Source organism: Brienomyrus brachyistius, chromosome 7 (genome assembly GCF_023856365.1).
Source record: "Brienomyrus brachyistius isolate T26 chromosome 7, BBRACH_0.4, whole genome shotgun sequence".
NCBI lineage: Eukaryota > Metazoa > Chordata > Actinopteri > Osteoglossiformes > Mormyridae > Brienomyrus > Brienomyrus brachyistius.
The window spans coordinates 7350817-7367922 of record NC_064539.1 but is presented as its reverse complement, the minus strand read 5'-3'; the positions used below and the strand labels follow the sequence as shown (position 1 = coordinate 7367922).

The following is a 17106-nucleotide window of genomic DNA, read 5'->3' as shown; positions in this document are numbered from 1 at the left end:
TCTCCCCTCCCTGATTTTCAATCTGATAATTTTGTAGTGGAATCTGACTGTGGTTTCGACCAATGAGAAGACCATTACACAGGTGAAAATTTGCCTACATAAAAAGAGTGCGTTGCGATAGTTCCACGAAAAGTAATATTAAGATTGTAACCCCAGAATAAGTCAATATTGTTGTAACAAAGAAGCCCAGGATGTATGCATTTCTGGCATTAATCGTTCAAAAAATACACTCGCACGTAATTAAAAAATGTTTATCCCATGCACTCAAGGATCCAGTCATCAGTTGTTTGCTAATGTAAATGCAAACATAGTACAAAAGAATTTATTTTTTTTAAAAAGTCTGAGATAACATTGCAGGAAACAATGCATATGGTTAAGTGTGATATTAAATGTCTCTGAGGTGCCAGAAAGCTGTTTTTAATTATTTAGGAAAACAAATCCAGTCATAACGGTCACTTCGCTTCTTCGCGGCAATGCCGCCACATAATGCAAATGAAAATTTTATTTGACTCATTTCCATCTCCCTTATTCTGTTATAAATGTGCAATCGTTACATAAACCTATTAAAAAACTGCGCTTAAAGCCCCCAAAAACACCCACTATACGAATAGTGCTAGTTGTTTGGCGCACATGACTGCACATGTATATTATTGGTGACGGGAAAAAATGAGATGAGAACTTTTGAGACGCAGAGAGAATGATCAAAACTGAACAATTTTTTTGCCAGCAAAGGGCAAATAACAGTTGAAAATTATTTCACATTTCAACAACAAAAAAAAAAACTCAAGCAATTCTACTGGTAACAGAAGTCAGGAATGAATTTCATTACCCGCTAATTCCACGCGCCACCTCGTGGTCTGACCATACAGTGCATTCATCACATTACTTATCCTGGACAGGATCGCGGGGAAACAAGACCTTTGCTACTCTCATATAATGTCTTGTCCATCCTAGGGATTATTAAGAAGAAATTTAATAGAATAAGAATGTGTATGGTTATTGATGACCCAAAAGTGCTGGCATAAGAAACGATGGTCCACTTTGCGTAAATGTGTCAAATAAGCAAGCCACTGTATTAAGGATTTGCGTATGGTTAACAAAGAAAAAATTGAAACAGGAGAGTAAAACTTCAACCCAATGCGTAAAGCAGTGTATTCGGGAGCCACAAATTATGTCCCGACTAGTATCAATAGAACCTAAACACAAAGTTCTGTGCAATTAGAATTAAATTGTATCCTACAGATACTGAGAATTCCAAATTAGACGGTTTCTGTCAGAATTAATCATTGCGTCATTGCTTTTCTTTACTGGTGCAGAATTGGCATGAAAATAAATGTAATATTTTTTATGAGGTGCCATGAGAGCAATTCGCCAGATGGCGGAAGTATTTACTTACAACATTTTATTAAACCCACCCTACTGAAGAGGGCCATGGACTGGAATGGAATCCATCCCGGGTCAGTCAATAACTAAAACTGGGGTGCACCCTGGATGGGATGCCAGTCCATTACAAGGCAGAGATATATACAATCAATTTAAAGATTAAACGATAAACAAAAATATTGGAGAATGTTAATGTCTTTGAGTTTCTGGGTGCAATACAGCTCCAATTATTTCCAAAACAATGCCCGATTTTCGAGTGTGCCTGACCAGGAAGAGAATATGGGAGGCCTGTCTCAGAAATGGAAGGCGAAATCGATGATTTTTTTTTTAAAGTTACTCTTGCCTTATTACTAACAACAAAATTAAAAAAGGAACTTTCCGTCTTTCACAGTTAACTGTGATGTGGTGTTGTTTTTGTACCTTTTCTGGGCCCTAGGCAAAATTTAACTTGGGGAGCCCCCCCACCAAAGGAACCGACAATCATTTAATTTCTTCTGCAATGCAGATAATTTTTGGGGTCCTAGGCAGTGCCCTGCCTATTCTGCCTGTAGTTAGAGCCAGCAATGTGTATATTACATATATTTTCAGGTTTTGTCTGGCCCGCCTTGCGCCCAACACAGCTGCTAAGTTTGCCTGTGCCTGAGTCCAGCCCTAGATACGGGCTGTTCTCCATTCGAAGTGAGAATCCATGTCACACAAGTTGCAGGGCTTACAAACAAGCTTAACATTTTATGTACTGCTATGGGATTCAGCAGGTACATTCACACAGTTAATGTATAATTAAATGACACATTTCTGTCGTGATTTGTTTATTTTTTTCTATTTTTATTATGTTTCAAATTTCCAAACAACAAGATTTCAAACGAAATTTTAAAAGCGTATTTTTAATATAAAACAATATTTTTAAAAGCTTTAACTTAACTTAATTATACAATTATATATATATATATATATATATATATATATATATATATATATATATATATATATATATGTGTGTGTGTGTGTGTGTGTATGTATGTATATATATATAAAATTAAAATTGTACAAAAAAATGTTATAAAAAATACATTTTTCACAGAAATGTTGATCACTGGTGTTATTGGGACACATATTGCATTGTAACATGCTAGTTCTTGGTTGATTAAACTGCAAGACATAATACAAGAAGCGTCTCAAAGAATGGCAAGATGAGACCGTAACCTTCTCATTTTGAACATTTTGTTTCAACACTTAACTAATTAATATGGAAATTAGAGCTTTGTTAGTATTTTGCCTAATAATTTTGCAATTTTCATGAACAAAATTCTGCCACTACTATTACAGGTCTGTTATGATAAGGTGTTTGATATTTGATGTTGTCTTTATTAAGAGTATCTTACTTGAAATGCCATTAAAGATACATGGAAATATAAATTGAAAATAAATATATTTCTGACAAAATACGTGTCTCATGATGTAATAACACAAGTGACAAACTTTGCATTTTACATTTAAATACATACAAATACATTTGGAGTAAAGCTCTTAATTTTACATTTAGTAATGAGGACTTGTTAATGGAAATATAGAGGTGGTTTACTTTTGATATTAAACTGATTTTTTTATATATATCTCAATTCCCACTCCAGATGGACAATGACGCATATACTTAATATGTTATTTGGTCATGTTAGAAAGTACTTCTTTACCAGGACTAAAGATGCTACTAAGAATTAAATGTAGTGTTTAACGTCGTTGTATTATTTATGAAACAGTCTTTCTTCCGTGTTCTCATCAAAGAAACATTCATTTTGTTGCAACATTTGATAACACATCCCCAGGGGGACCGACATTTGTTGAAATTCTCAGCGTCCTATCTGTCCGCAGGGCTTGTGAAATGTGTAGGGCTGATCAGGACGGCGGGGGATAACTGGTTTACGAGAAGCGGTTAATAACGTGACACAACGCTGATAATAATGCAAACTATTAAATATTAAATGTAATATCATGTAAATGTAATATGATGAGACAAAGTTGGCAATTTTTGTTAAACCAGGTGTAATAAGACAGTAGTAGTTATTTTTTTTATCTGATTTCATTGGTCCTATTTTTGATACCAGATACCACAACAGCATAAAAGAAGTTCCCTTCACAGCACCTAGTTTTTCCCAGTTGGCATCCTGACTCCCCCACTGCCGATCCCTCTGCCAGTACTTCATTCAAACGTACACCACAAGCAAACAAAAAAAGAATAGTTCTCGCCTGTATGAATTAAAGAATATATTAAAATTGGGTTATACAGACTATACAAAAGACTGTCTAATAAGTAAATTGAAACATCTGGTTAATATGGACATTGCAACTCCAAGGTTTGCAAGGGGATGGGGAATCAGCTGTGTGCATCAGGGATTATTTTGCCCGTGTGGCGGCGGAGGAGCACCGCGGAGGGAGGGGTTGTGAGCGGCCCAAGATGGCGGCGCCCTGTGGAGTGCAGCTGCTCTGTTAGGTAAACAGGTCTCTTTTGCTACTACGCTTCAAATTGTTAAAACTTCTTTTCTGAGTTGGTCGACAGCGCCGATGCTAGCTACGTCGCTGTCGTTGTTTTTGTGGTGCGCTGTCATTGCTGACAAAGTGATGTTTTTTTAGTTGCGCTGCCAGCTAGGTAATCCCTCCCTAGCTGACCCGCTAGCTGGCTGGCTAGCTGGGCGACTGCCTGCCTGCCTGCCAGGCTGGCTACCTCATCGGGTACCTCGCACAGTCCCGGTCCGATTAGTTTGCAAGTTGGTGGCAGACATCGGGACATGTTGTCGTCTCTTTTCAGCGGGTGTCGTGGCTCATTTCACTTTGCCCGTTCAGCTAGTCGAATGTAAGCGAGTTGCGCCCCTTTGTTCCTCGGGTTGTTTACAGCAGCTGGCGACACTGTCAGTAACGTGTTTCCAGCACCGACGAATGCTCCATACAACCTTTCTTACCAGGTTGATTGTTTACTGTCGTGGTAATTTGACAAGTTAATTTTATTACATGGTCATTTTTCAGTAACTATAATGCATATCATACTTGTTTAACTGGATATATCAAAACATCAGTATGAATCTACATCTTAATAGCCAACTAGGTAGACCATTAAATGCATGCAGAATAAAGTTTAATTTGAAGAGAAGCGTGTAATGTTCATTTAGTTTTGATAAGCTCCTACAAGCGTTATTTCACGTGAACGTCTCTGTGAAGCGACGTTTCAGGTCTGGGGGTATTTTTTTCTTCTTCTTTTTTACATTTGCATTTGGATTAAGACGGAAAGAGGCTGCAAACGACTTGGCCGCGTTTTCGACTCAAGTCCGCGGTCTGCAAAAACATTTTATTAAGCTTTGTAATCCCCCACCCCCACATAAACGTGCAAACTGCCACCCCGCGCGCCTACTGCTCACTCTCAGGCTGCGTTACTCCCCCCCATTATCCTCGCGCAGAACGACAGCAAACTTAGTAAAGGTTGCTGCTTCCTACACCGCCTTATGATATGCATGCTGTAATAATAGGGTAGCTTGTTTATTTTAAGTTTTATTTATTGTTTACGCTGTATTTAGCAACTCATGTTTAAATATAAAGCGACTTGGTATTTTTAAAGTAGTTCCTTCCAACCTGCGGGTTGTAGATAGTGATTTAAGACTGAGGTAATACTTGATCCTTAATTCAAATAGTTGTTTTCTTTAATGTAATGGAAAGCTTAAGACCTTAATAAATTAAGTACTGATGTTATTTAAGATATTGCCAAAACAACACATTCCAATACTCTTTGTTCATAATTGTCATTTGTGCCCACTGAATTCCTTTTTTGTGTTTTACCCTGGAGTTTAATCGGCCTCCTCTCCCACTAGAAGGTTTCCCTTCGCATGGCTGTCGTAAATCAGATGCTGTGGGTGAAATGTGGCACATGCATGCCTGCCCGCCTGCCGCAGCTACGATGGGTCGCACCCTTTGCGCACGACAAAGTTGCTATTTGTCGGGGGGTATTTCTGAGAAGCGCCATTCTGCGTGCGGCGGCTCCCATCTGAGCCTGTCTGTCAAGTCCATGTTGCGGCAGCTGCGGCTCAAATTATAAAATTAAACGACAGACCTAAACCAAGCAGTCCTTGGTATCTCATGAATGTAGGCGGTGCGCTTTTTTCCTGTTTATTTCGTCTGTGGGCGTCCATATGTTTTGCAGAAGGTGAATAGCACTGCGGGTTTAGTTGTCGTATGGGTTTTTAGTTGAAAGTCGTTGGCAAAGTGTTGTATATTCTACAAATGCCGTTCCACCTGTGGCCAATAGTATGTTCTTGCAGTACCGGCAGCTGCAGTTTCAGGACCGCAATTATAGGACCCGTTGCGCAAACGGAGCCCATGTACTTTTACATGTAAGCGGCAAACTGATCTCGCACAGTATCACAAGAAGTTGCATGCTGTGTAATCCATTAGTTATTAGTATGCGAGTCAACGTAAGAAAACGGTTTATTAAAAGTATATTATGCAGTTGCTGGATTTTTTTATCATAAATAATTTGTTGAAAAGTACCGTGACAACACTGGGATTCCAAGGAAGGGGCTGCCACTTGGAAATATGCATTGTTTCATGGCCATTAAAGAGCCTTCACCCCATCGTGACATTTAGGATGAAGTGGAACACAGAGCTAGGGCATGGCTATAGAGTACCTGCAGTTTCCTACCAGGTTTTATTACAGTCTTTAATGATGCCATAAATTCCAAAGGCTGGCCAGAGTATTGCTGATTCTTATTTATTTCCTTTGTATTTTATGACTTTTGTTGTGGTAAATACAATATGTTCCCATTTAATGTGTTTTAAGAGTGCAAATGTGACATTTTTGTTTGTGTAATTTTATCTGCAAGAAACACAAGGTGACATGCAGCACACCCCCCCCCCCACCACCACCACCACACACACCTGAAACACCCAGTGACTTGACCAATTCACCACTGTTATCCTCAAGTGTTTGTTTTGCTCTTCTTCCGCATTTGTTAACTTTTATTATAATGTACTGTTAAGCACCCTGGTTTAAAAAACAAGCCGAGCGGGAAGTGAGAAAGGAAAAGTTTACGTTTTGAGGTGAAGTGTGATATATTGGAGTGGTTTGAATGCAATGAGATGTCATGTGATATTGTTAGAGCGGCAAACATAGGAATCGACTTTGCACACTGTCAGAGATGATGCCGCATGAATTAAAGAAAGTTCTACAGCTGGAGCATCTTCAGGCGCTGCGATGATGGCAATCAGAACACAGCCAAGCGAAGCTGAGGAAAGTCTAAAGCATGTGGATTATTTGTTGTTTATTTTTATAACCCTGCCGTCATTCTTATGTGGTTCTGGTCTATTTTTCCAGTTACTTATGGAGTTTTTGAGTGTTTGTTCCCACTTACCCCAATTTTTCCCGTAATTCATGTTGTTTCATAGTGCAGATTTGCTCAAAGCAAACGCATCTCGTTATAGGAGAACATACTGCACATTTTTACATGGTTAATTTTCTGTGTGACTCTCATCCACTGATGCTATTCCACTGGCAAGAAACTGGTTCCATTCTGGTTCACATACCAGCTCAGTTGGGAACCAAGTGCCAACCAGGAACCGGTCCCTCGTTTCCATCAGTTGTCTCTGCGATCGGCACCGCTGCGTCATAAGTGATGGGTGTTGCTGAGTAGGCAGCGTTTGGAGAACGGCAGCATGGTGTCAGACCATGTTTATTTACAATCATTCTTAATTCGCCTATAAGTAGAATAGCATGTACAAGCCCACCCATGCTGTCATCGCGGTTCCCATTCAGGGACCAACTATTTCTTGGTTCTCAACTCAAACCGTTTTTTTTTTTTTTTTTTTTGCTTCAAAACCTGTTTTTATTTAGCTGGAAATATGCTGAACCATTCAAACATAGGTTCGCAAACTGGAACATAACCAGTTCTCTGTCAATGGATAAGCACTATCAGTAACCAAATGTTGGAGCAAAGCGAGAAATGATTTCAGAATGAACTTTGGTTGCTTTATGGTTACTTTCCTGTCTCCTCCCTGCCCCCCCGCGGTGGGCTCTTGTCCTTTGGCCGTATGCCTACCAAGATCCTCTTTCTTCTCCCTCAGCAGAGGTGCCTGGTCGCTGTTGGCAGGGGGTCCTGGGACGGACCGCATTGTGACGACCGTGACCACGCGAAGGACCCTTCCTGCGCCCGCCCGCGTGACCCCATGGCCCGAGAGCAGCCCCACATAGGGGATCTCCTCCCCCTTCTGGAGTCCTCAGATCTTCGTCAGGTGGAGGAGGTCAAGGGTCTCATCAGAGACCACCTCAACGCAGGTGAGGGGGGGGGGGAGGCTGCGGCATTCTTTCACTCCAAATAGTAAGCATTAAATCCCGGAACAACGGTCTCCGCAGAGCTCAATAGCTTGCGGTCATCTTCCTGAGTGATGCCTGGATCTCAAGCTGGGTAACCACCAACCTAACTGCAAAAAACGAGCACTTGCCAAGGCTGACGAACGATCAGCTGCCCGCCCCTCCTAACGATTATGTAAATTTGCGCTGGAACACACCGATGCAACTTGAGGGGAGAGTTGACATTCCGCCCAATCCTATAACTCGGTTTCACCAACTAGTTTTAACAGCAAATCAGGATGCTCAATCAGCCAAAACGGAGCCAGTGGGGATCAGTCGTGTCTGGCTGTGTCACGCAGTTGTTTCATGGATGGATTCTAACTGCTGCTCCTCAAAGCAGAACTAATTAGCATGAAGTGGTGCTTATCGGCTAAAGTCTCCAGTGACCTCTGTAGGGCAGCTCTGCTGACCTGTCAGCAGTTTTGGGCTGTTCTTTAGCTATTCTTCAGGGTACCAGTGGGCAGAATAACAGAAAAGTGAATGGGGGGGGGGGGGGCAGGGAGCGTGTGTCAGCTATCATCTGCTTGCTGACAGGCAGATTGTGAGATTAACATTGTAGGGGAAAATTTGTGTACAGAAAGTCATCATGATCCTTTTCAGATTACGTATGAGTCACAGCCCTAATGCCTTGTCCTTAACGTGCTTTAGTCAAACAGAGGGTACCCTGTCTTATCTGTGATTGGTCATTGCTCCCACCTGTCAGCAAGAATGTAACAGCTCTGTATGTGCTTCTTTATATAGGGACTCTGCTATTGGTTAGAGCACATATAACCAATTAGAGTGGGAGGAAATGCAGAGCAGGGGTGACTGAGACTCATGCACCTGGAATTTCTTGGGGAAATGGAAGGCGAGTTGTGCTAAATGGTGAACGTGGTATGTCTCATCGGTGTTTGCGTGCCAGACCGAGGGGCTGTGCTGGTGAACGGCTTGGTGGATTACTACTTGGAGGCCGGGTCCACAGAGGCTATGCACATCCTGTCCTCAGTCAGGGAACCCCACGACAAGGTGAGCGACTCTCATGCTCGACCAACCGCCCTCAAAGCCTCTTTCCCGCGAGACCCTCGTTGATGCTGTTGTCTTCTCGTGCCTGAACAGCTGTGTGATTAAGGCTAAATGCACAGTGCTAGAGGGAACACATCCCCTTTTTTAAAGAGCCGCTCTCTCTCGGCCAGCACCTCCTGGACAAGATGAACGAGTGCTTGGCCAGCAGGGCGTGCAGGCTGCACACGCTGACGCTGCTGGGCCACGTCGTGCGCAAGGAGCCGTCATGGATCCACAAGATCGCCCGCTTCCCATTACTCCTCTCGCTGCTTAAATGCCTCAAGGTATGCTGGGAAGTGTAGTTTATCTCATGCGTTTTTATTGGGGAGTTTAATTGTTCAGCGGTGAAATGCAGGTATTTATTTAACACTCTCCCTTTTTTCCTCCCCTAAAAGACTGATACAGATGTGGTGGTCCTCATAACTGGGGTACTTGTCTTGATCATTCTCCTGCCCATGATCCCTCAGCCTGGCAAACAGCAGCTGTATGAGTTCTTTGATATTTTTGGCCGTCTGGCTGCTTGGAACTTGAAGACTCCAGGTGAGCAGCATCTGGATGTAGAGGAAGCAGCAGATTTCATCTGCTCACCGTGGACCTTATTTTCCATGCTGTGCGGGTTGAAACCACGGCCTCCGTTTCCCCCCAGGTCGTGTGACGGAGGTGTACCTCATCCACCTGCACGCCAGCGTGTACTCGCTGTTCCACAGGCTGTATGGCATGTACCCCTGTAACTTCGTCTCCTACCTCCGCTCCCACTACAGCATGAAGGAGAACATGGACACATTCGAGGAGGTGGTGAAGGTAAGTAGCCAGCTGCCATGGCGAGGTTTACCGTAGAAACGATCGAGAAAGTCTGAAAGTTACTGGCAGTTAAGATCTTTCCTTTGCCATGTAAAAGAACGCTGTCAGGTAATACGTGCAAATCGCCAGTCTGACTGCAGATGGCATGCTGATGGAATGCAGATTAGTGACCTAGGAATGGCCACTGTGGGGAGCTGACTGTCATGGTCTGTTTAGCAAGTATCTTGCAGAAAACTGATATGCACATTGATGCATTTTGCTGACAGGACTTTTCAGTCTCTGGTTAAACTATTAATGTTTGCATGTAGAGTTTACTTTTGAGACATTTGTGTTTAGCTGATGTATACGCAGAAACTTACTTGTCTAGTTTCAAAATTGTTAGATCAAAATGTCTTTGGGGAAAACTCCGAAGCCAAAGTTTCTGCCATCGGCTGGTGGTTTGGGTGGCATTATCACGGTGATTGTGACTGTAGAGATGAGGCAGAAGAGCCTTGTTTTTCCTGGGTCTTCATGCACCTTCTGAATGCTTGTTTGTCTTGGCGAATCTTGTTTTTACCTTCTGTTTCTGTGCATTTGCAGCCAATGCTGGAACACGTACGGATACACCCCGAGTTGGTGACCGGAACCCAAGACCACGAACTGGACCCTACCAGGTCAGTGTGGTGGCCCCTCCCCCACCATGGGGTGGGTCAAAGGAACGGGCCTGAGGTCCCTAATTCCTGCATCCCGCCACAGGTGGAAGAGGTACGAGATCCACGATATCGTCATCGAATGTGCCAAAGTGTCCCTGGACCCCAAGGAGGCATCTTGCGAGGAGGGTTATTCCTCGGCCCCCGAACACTTCTCTGCACCACAGCCTCTGCGCCACCTGGACTCCACCTCCAGCCCCTACGCCGACTTCCACAGCAGCTGCGGTCAGTAACGCCACTTTTTGACCCCCCCGGTCGGGCATTCAGGGTGGGGACACTGAAGCGTCATTTTTGTCCTTTTTCCAGGGAACTCGTACTCCACCCCCCGACAGGCCATGACTTCGCTCTCAGGGGTGCAGCCCCCCTACCGGAGCCCTCAGGGCTCACGGCACCAGGTGAGACCCCGACGGCCATCGAGCGCTAAGGCCGACGCAGAATTCTGTCCACAGTCCTGTGAGTGAAATCGCTCAGGCTCTTGAAAGGCGAGTGGGTGCGTCAGTCGAGCGGGTAAACAACCTTTTCTCTGCTTTTAAAAGGCAGGAAAAAACATGCTACGCTGATGAAGGTTGACGTACACGAAGCGTCTCTAGTGCGACCCCTTATGGTTATGACCGTGTCCTGTATCTAGTGTGCCCCCTTGAGGTTATGACCGTGTCCTGTATCTAGTGCGCCCCCTTGAGGTTATGACCGTGTCCTGTATCTAGTGCGCCCCCTTATGGTTATGACCGTGTCCTGTATCTAGTGTGCCCCCTTGAGGTTATGACCGTGTCCTGTATCTAGTGCGCCCCCTTGAAGTTATGACCGTGTCCTGTATCTAGTGCGCCCCCTTGAGGTTATGACCGTGTCCTGTATCTAGTGCGCCCCCTTATGGTTATGACCGTGTCCTGTATCTAGTGCGCCCCCTTGAGGTTATGACCGTGTCCTGTATCTAGTGCGCCCCCTTGAGGTTATGACCGTGTCCTGTATCTAGTGCGCCCCCTTATGGTTATGACCGTGTCCTGTGTCTAGTGCGCCCCCTTGAGGTTATGACCGTGTCCTGTATCTAGTGCGCCCCCTTATGGTTATGACCGTGTCCTGTATCTAGTGCGCCCCCTTGAGGTTATGACCGTGTCCTGTATCTAGTGCGCCCCCTTGAGGTTATGACCGTGTCCTGTATCTAGTGCGCCCCCTTATGGTTATGACCGTGTCCTGTGTCTAGTGCGCCCCCTTATGGTTATGACCGTGTCCTGTATCTAGTGTGCCCCCTTGAGGTTATGACCGTGTCCTGTATCTAGTGCGCCCCCTTGAGGTTATGACCGTGTCCTGTATCTAGTGCGCCCCCTTGAGGTTATGACCGTGTCCTGTATCTAGTGCGCCCCCTTATGGTTATGACTGTGTCCTGTATCTAGTGCGCCCCCTTGAGGTTATGACCATGTCCTGTATCTAGTGCGCCCCCTTATGGTTATGACCGTGTCCTGTATCTAGTGCGTCCCCTTTTGGTTATGACCGTGTCCTGTATCTAGTGCGTCCCTTTTTGGTTATGACCGTGTCCTGTATCTAGTGTGCCCCCTTGAGGTTATGATCGTGTCCTGTATCTAGTGCGCCCCCTTGAGGTTATGACCGTGTCCTGTATCTAGTGCGCCACCTTGAGGTTATGACCGTGTCCTGTATCTAGTGCGCCCCCTTATGGTTATGAACGTGTCCTGTATCTGGTGTGCCCCCTTGAGGTTATGACCGTGTCCTGTATCTAGTGCGCCCCCTTGAGGTTATGACCGTGTCCTGTATCTAGTGTGCCCCCTTGAGGTTATGACCGTGTCCTGTATCTAGTGCGCCCCCTTGAGGTTATGACCGTGTCCTGTATCTAGTGCGCCCCCTTGAGGTTATGACCGTGTCCTGTATCTAGTGCGCCCCCTTATGGTTATGACTGTGTCCTGTATCTAGTGCGCCCCCTTGAGGTTATGACCATGTCCTGTATCTAGTGCGCCCCCTTATGGTTATGACTGTGTCCTGTATCTAGTGCGCCCCCTTGAGGTTATGACCGTGTCCTGTATCTAGTGCGACCCCTTGAGGTGACGACCAGGTCCGTTCAGTTTCCTGTGTTTTGCTGTGTCGATCTGCAGCTGTTCCCAGCACCCCTTTCTCTGAGTGGTTCTGCCATTTGGTCCGGATTGTCTGAGTGGGTTGTGGCATCACCATTGCTGGAAACAATTTATGCCTTGCTGTCGAATTCCCTCGAGTTAGTTATCTGCCTGATGTGTGTCCTCACTGTTCACCTTTCTCATGTGTTGTTCTCCTTCCCTATTTGTGTATCTCTTCCCTGTGTGTGTGTGTGTGTGTGTGTGTGTGTCTCCCTCCCTCTCTCTCTCTCTCTCCCAGATTGGTGAGCTCAACAACTCTTGCGGCTTGAAGGACCCCTTCTGGAGCCCCGCCTCTGTGTGCGGCATGACCACGCCCCCTCCCTCCCGCAGCATCTCGCCCACTGGTATCGCCGAGTCGACCCGCAGCTCCTCCCACTTCCCAGGCCGCGTCCATGGGACCCTAGGTGAGGCGTTCAGCTCCGCGGGGCCCTACTCTGTCTGACCGGTGTCTGCCTTGTAGCACATGGCTGATAGTTATGGCATCCAGATGGAAAGTTCACCTTGTGATGGTGCAGTTGAATCTCTGTCTCTGTAACTGTCCCTGCGTAAGAATGTCGTTAAGAACCGGGAATAAAGTGGAAATGGTAAAAAAAACAAACATTCCTTTGTTTGGAAGTTAAGCTTTTGTTTGTAAAAGCATCCAGCCACATTTTGTTTTGTCTCTTTTGGTTGCCTGCATATAAATGTTGTTCGTTTAGTTTTGTCTCTCTCTCCCACATAGGCAGCGGCAAAGGGACGCCCTCCTTCTCCACACCCGTGGCTGCCACTCCCCCCCCGACTCTTTCGGATGTGTTCTCAAATGCTTCCCGCTCATCTGGGACCTCCAGCCCCCCACGCAAGGTACATGTGCGGATATGGGTTTGAGTGGGACCTAGCTGGTGTCCTCTAAAACATCGGTGGGGTTCTCTTCTTGGGTACGGTTATTTGAGGCCTTCACAAAAGTTTTTAGTAAAATTCATTTGATATGAAGCATGGCTGGCTAACTGGTGATTGGGGGAATATATTGGATGATGTACATCGGAAGAATTTGAATCTGATGTAATTGCGAGACAAGTTGTACACAGCAGAATATCTCCGTGTGTCTTGGCAAAGGTCGTCGTATAGCTGTGTGTGTGTGTATCTGGAATGGGAACCTAATGAAGGATTTTATCTGCAGGACAACCGATCGCTGGAGCACCTGAAGCCTGGCTTGGTGAGACAGGAGCCAATCAGCGAGCAGGAGAGGGGGTGACGTGGAGACTGTCGAGACAGGAGGTCAGCGGATGTGGCAAGGAGGCGGAGTCATCTATAAATATTTAGATTTTTGCCGGCTTATTGGCTGTGATAACAGATTTGGAGACAGTACTGAGGAAATGTAGCTGTTTCATAAACTGGACATATATCCACCTGGTTGAAGGGCCTGTTTTCCTGCCTGACAGACAGCCGCCGGGCCGAGGGCAGCCGGGCCGAGGGCAGCCTGCCCTGGGGCGCACAGTCTGGGGTGTGTGTGGAGGGTGTGCAGTCTTACTGGACCATACACCGCTACCTCGCCACCATCCTACTTTCTGTTTTAGTCAAACAGAAAATTTAAACAGGAGAAATGGTTGAGAACTAAGACTTGTACAGATGAAACAATCAAAATGGCTTTTATTATTCATAATGGCAGGAAAATGTGCAATTTTACTGTGTTTTGGAGAGAGATTTGTCTTTTTCTCTGTTGTACATTCTCTTCTGCTCTGAATTTTAATGTGAGTGAAAGCTGGCTGCTTCAGCAAATGCCTCACTTCACCTGATTTTTGATTCTGGCATTTAATGCAGCTTGCAGTCTAATCAGGGCTAATTAGGAGCGTAGAGGGAATGACAGCCTGGAGATCCTTCGTTGTGGGTGGAGCACGTGGGGCTGTTGGAAGCTGTCTTACCCAGTGCCCTCGTCTCCTGGTAACCCGCCCCCTCCATTTCACCCAATCAGATGGCAGCAGCGAAAGCGTACCCATGACGCTGATGGAGCTCTCGTCATTTGTCGAGGAGCAGCAGAGTGCCGAGCAGGAGGAGGGTGAGTGTGTGTGTATTTCTGTGTCTGTCTGTCTGTCTGTCTGTCTGTCTCTGTGATTGTGTCTGTCTGTCTGTGTCTGTCTGTCTGTGTCTGTCTGTCTGTGTTTATGTACGTGTGTGTGTGTGTGTGTGTGTGTCTGTCTGTCTGTCTGTCTGTCTGTCTGTGTTTATGTACGTGTGTGTGTCTGTCTGTCTGTGTGTGTCTGCCTGTCTGTCTGTGTTTACGTACGTGTGTGTGTGTGTGTGCGCGTAGGTGGGGTGGGCGGGCGGGGTTGAGCTGTTCGCGTTTAACATTCAGAGCGGTCGCTGCCATCCCAGCGACATCCCCCGTCATTACAAACGCACACGGCGTGAGAGCATTTGCCACACTAGAGCGTTAATTATAGCATCCTGCCAACCTCCGTGCTGCGCTTTGTGAGAAAAGGCCTCCTCCTGTTCCTGTCCTCCCCTTTAAGACTGCCCCTCTGCCCTGACAGATGCCTGTTCCTGTCCTCCCCTTTAAGACTGCCCCTCTGCCCTGACAGATGCCTGTTCCTGCCCTCCCCTTTAAGACTGCCCCTCTGCCCTGACAGATGCCTGTTCCTGCCCTCCCCTTTAAGACTGCCCCTCTGCCCTGACAGATGCCTGTTCCTGCCCTCCCCTTTAAGACTGCCCCTCTGCCCTGACAGATGCCTGTTCCTGCCCTCCCCTTTAAGACTGCCCCTCTGTCCTGACAGATGCCTGTTCCTGCCCTCCCCTTTAAGACTGCCCCTCTGCCCTGACAGATGCCTGTTCCTGTCCTCCCCTTTAAAACTGCCCCTCTGCCCTGACAGATGCCTGTTCCTGCCCTCCCCTTTAAGACTGCCCCTCTGCCCTGACAGATGCCTGTTCCTGCCCTCCCCTTTAAGACTGCCCCTCTGCCCTGACAGGTGCCTGTTCCTGCCCTCCCCTTTAAGACTGCCCCTCTGCCCTGACAGGTGCCTGTTCCTGTCCTCCCCTTTAAGACTGCCCCTCTGCCCTGACGGATGCCTGTTCCTGCCCTCCCCTTTAAGACTGCCCCTCTGCCCTGACGGATGCCTGTTCCTGTCATCCCCTTTAAGACTGCCCCTCTGCCCTGACAGATGCCTGTTCCTGTCATCCCCTTTAAGACTGCCCCTCTGCCCTGACAGATGCCTGTTCCTGTCATCCCCTTTAAGACTGCCCCTCTGCCCTGACAGATGCCTGTTCCTGTCCTCCCCTTTAAGACTGCCCCTCTGCCCTGACAGATGCCTGTTCCTGTCCTCCCCTTTAAGACTGCCCCTCTGCCCTGACAGATGCCTTAATGCAGGAGCTGTTGAAGATAACGGAGGACCCGCCGCAGCTGCCCTCACAGTGGGGGCTGGACTCTACCTTTTGCCACACCACTGAGACGCTAACTGGCAGCCAGGCGCCTGGCCCGGTTGCCCTGGGGCCGAGCCTGAGCCACAAGTGCCACGCCAAGTCTACATCCACCACTGACAGGCCAGAGGGGGCGCCAGACCTGTTCACCCCCCATCGACTGCCCCATGCCCGGCCAGCAAAGCCCCTCAGCCCCCGAAGACGAGGCCCCAAGTAAGGCTGCGCTCTTTTCCCCCAGCCCCTGTGGGGCTGCAACCCCATCATATGAGGCCTTGTTTGACCTGGCACTGCCCAAAGCCGCTCCACACTTTGTGAGACGAAGGACGTCAGAGGCGCTGCGCAGGGTGGGGGCAGAGGAAGGCGAGGAGGCGGGCCTGGGGCCCTCCATGGGGCCCCCCATGCCCCCATCGCCTCTGGAGGTGCTGGATCGCCTCATTCAGCAGGGGAGGGATGCCTACGACAAGGCGCTCAAGAGGTGAGCCAATCTCCTGCAAAGAGTGGTGGCAGGGCGGAGCGGTAACCAGGCAACCAGCATAACCGAGCGCCCCCTTGTGTTTGCCGCCCTGCAGGCTGCCTCTGCCGAGCAAATCAGCCGACTGGATGCATTTCGGAGGTAAGCAGTGCTACTGATGCCAGGAAAGCAGAAAACCAACCTTAACCCTCCTGTATGATCATTCGTCCCAGACACACGGCCTTGGGGAAATCTCTACTGACTGCCGTTAGCACATTCAGGACGATCGCTAGCGGCAGCCGGGCTGCGATTCACTTGATGTTGCCGTCGTGATTCTTTTTCAGCACTTAAATCTTGTTCTTCGCTGGTCAGTCCCGGGATAATGGCACCGCAGTCAGGCTGACTGTCCGCCTTATGAATCCCACATTGTTCTTCATAGAAATTCACTCGACAGCTTTGCTATGAGTAGTTTATTAATTGACGCTAACAACTGCTTCAAAAAGGTGGGTACTGTCTGCCAGACATATATATATATATATATATATATATATATATATATATATATATATATATACCCCGAGACGATCCAGCACATAACAGCAGGGTGCAAGATGCTAGCAGGCAAGGCGTACATGGAACGCCATAACCAAGTGGCTGGCATAGTGTACAGGAACATCTGCGGGGAGTATGGGCTGGAAGTCCCAGGGTCAAGATGGGAGACACCTCCAAAGGTGGCTGAGAATGATAAGGCTAAGATCCTGTGGGACTTCCAGATACAGACTGACAAACTGGTAATGGCTAACCAACCGGACATAGTAGTGGTGGACAAGCAGAGGAAGAAGGCCGTAGTGA

The 17106-nt window shown here is 47.0% G+C and overlaps 1 protein-coding gene across 1 annotated transcript in view; it reads left to right on the top strand.

Moving 5' to 3' along the window:
* Positions 1–3791: 3791 nt before the first annotated feature.
* LOC125746389 (hamartin-like) overlaps positions 3792–17106 on the top strand; it is a 19843-nt gene continuing 6528 nt past the window's right edge. The window contains 17 exon segments of the mRNA XM_049020319.1: positions 3792–3871; positions 7483–7693; positions 8670–8773; positions 8941–9093; positions 9205–9349; positions 9456–9610; positions 10190–10263; positions 10346–10524; positions 10606–10694; positions 12655–12820; positions 13138–13256; positions 13573–13643; positions 13835–13896; positions 14365–14448; positions 15740–15975; positions 15977–16278; positions 16373–16416. Of these exon segments, the coding sequence (XP_048876276.1) occupies positions 7585–7693; positions 8670–8773; positions 8941–9093; positions 9205–9349; positions 9456–9610; positions 10190–10263; positions 10346–10524; positions 10606–10694; positions 12655–12820; positions 13138–13256; positions 13573–13643; positions 13835–13896; positions 14365–14448; positions 15740–15975; positions 15977–16278; positions 16373–16416 (2092 nt within the window). The 5' untranslated portion in view covers positions 3792–3871; positions 7483–7584.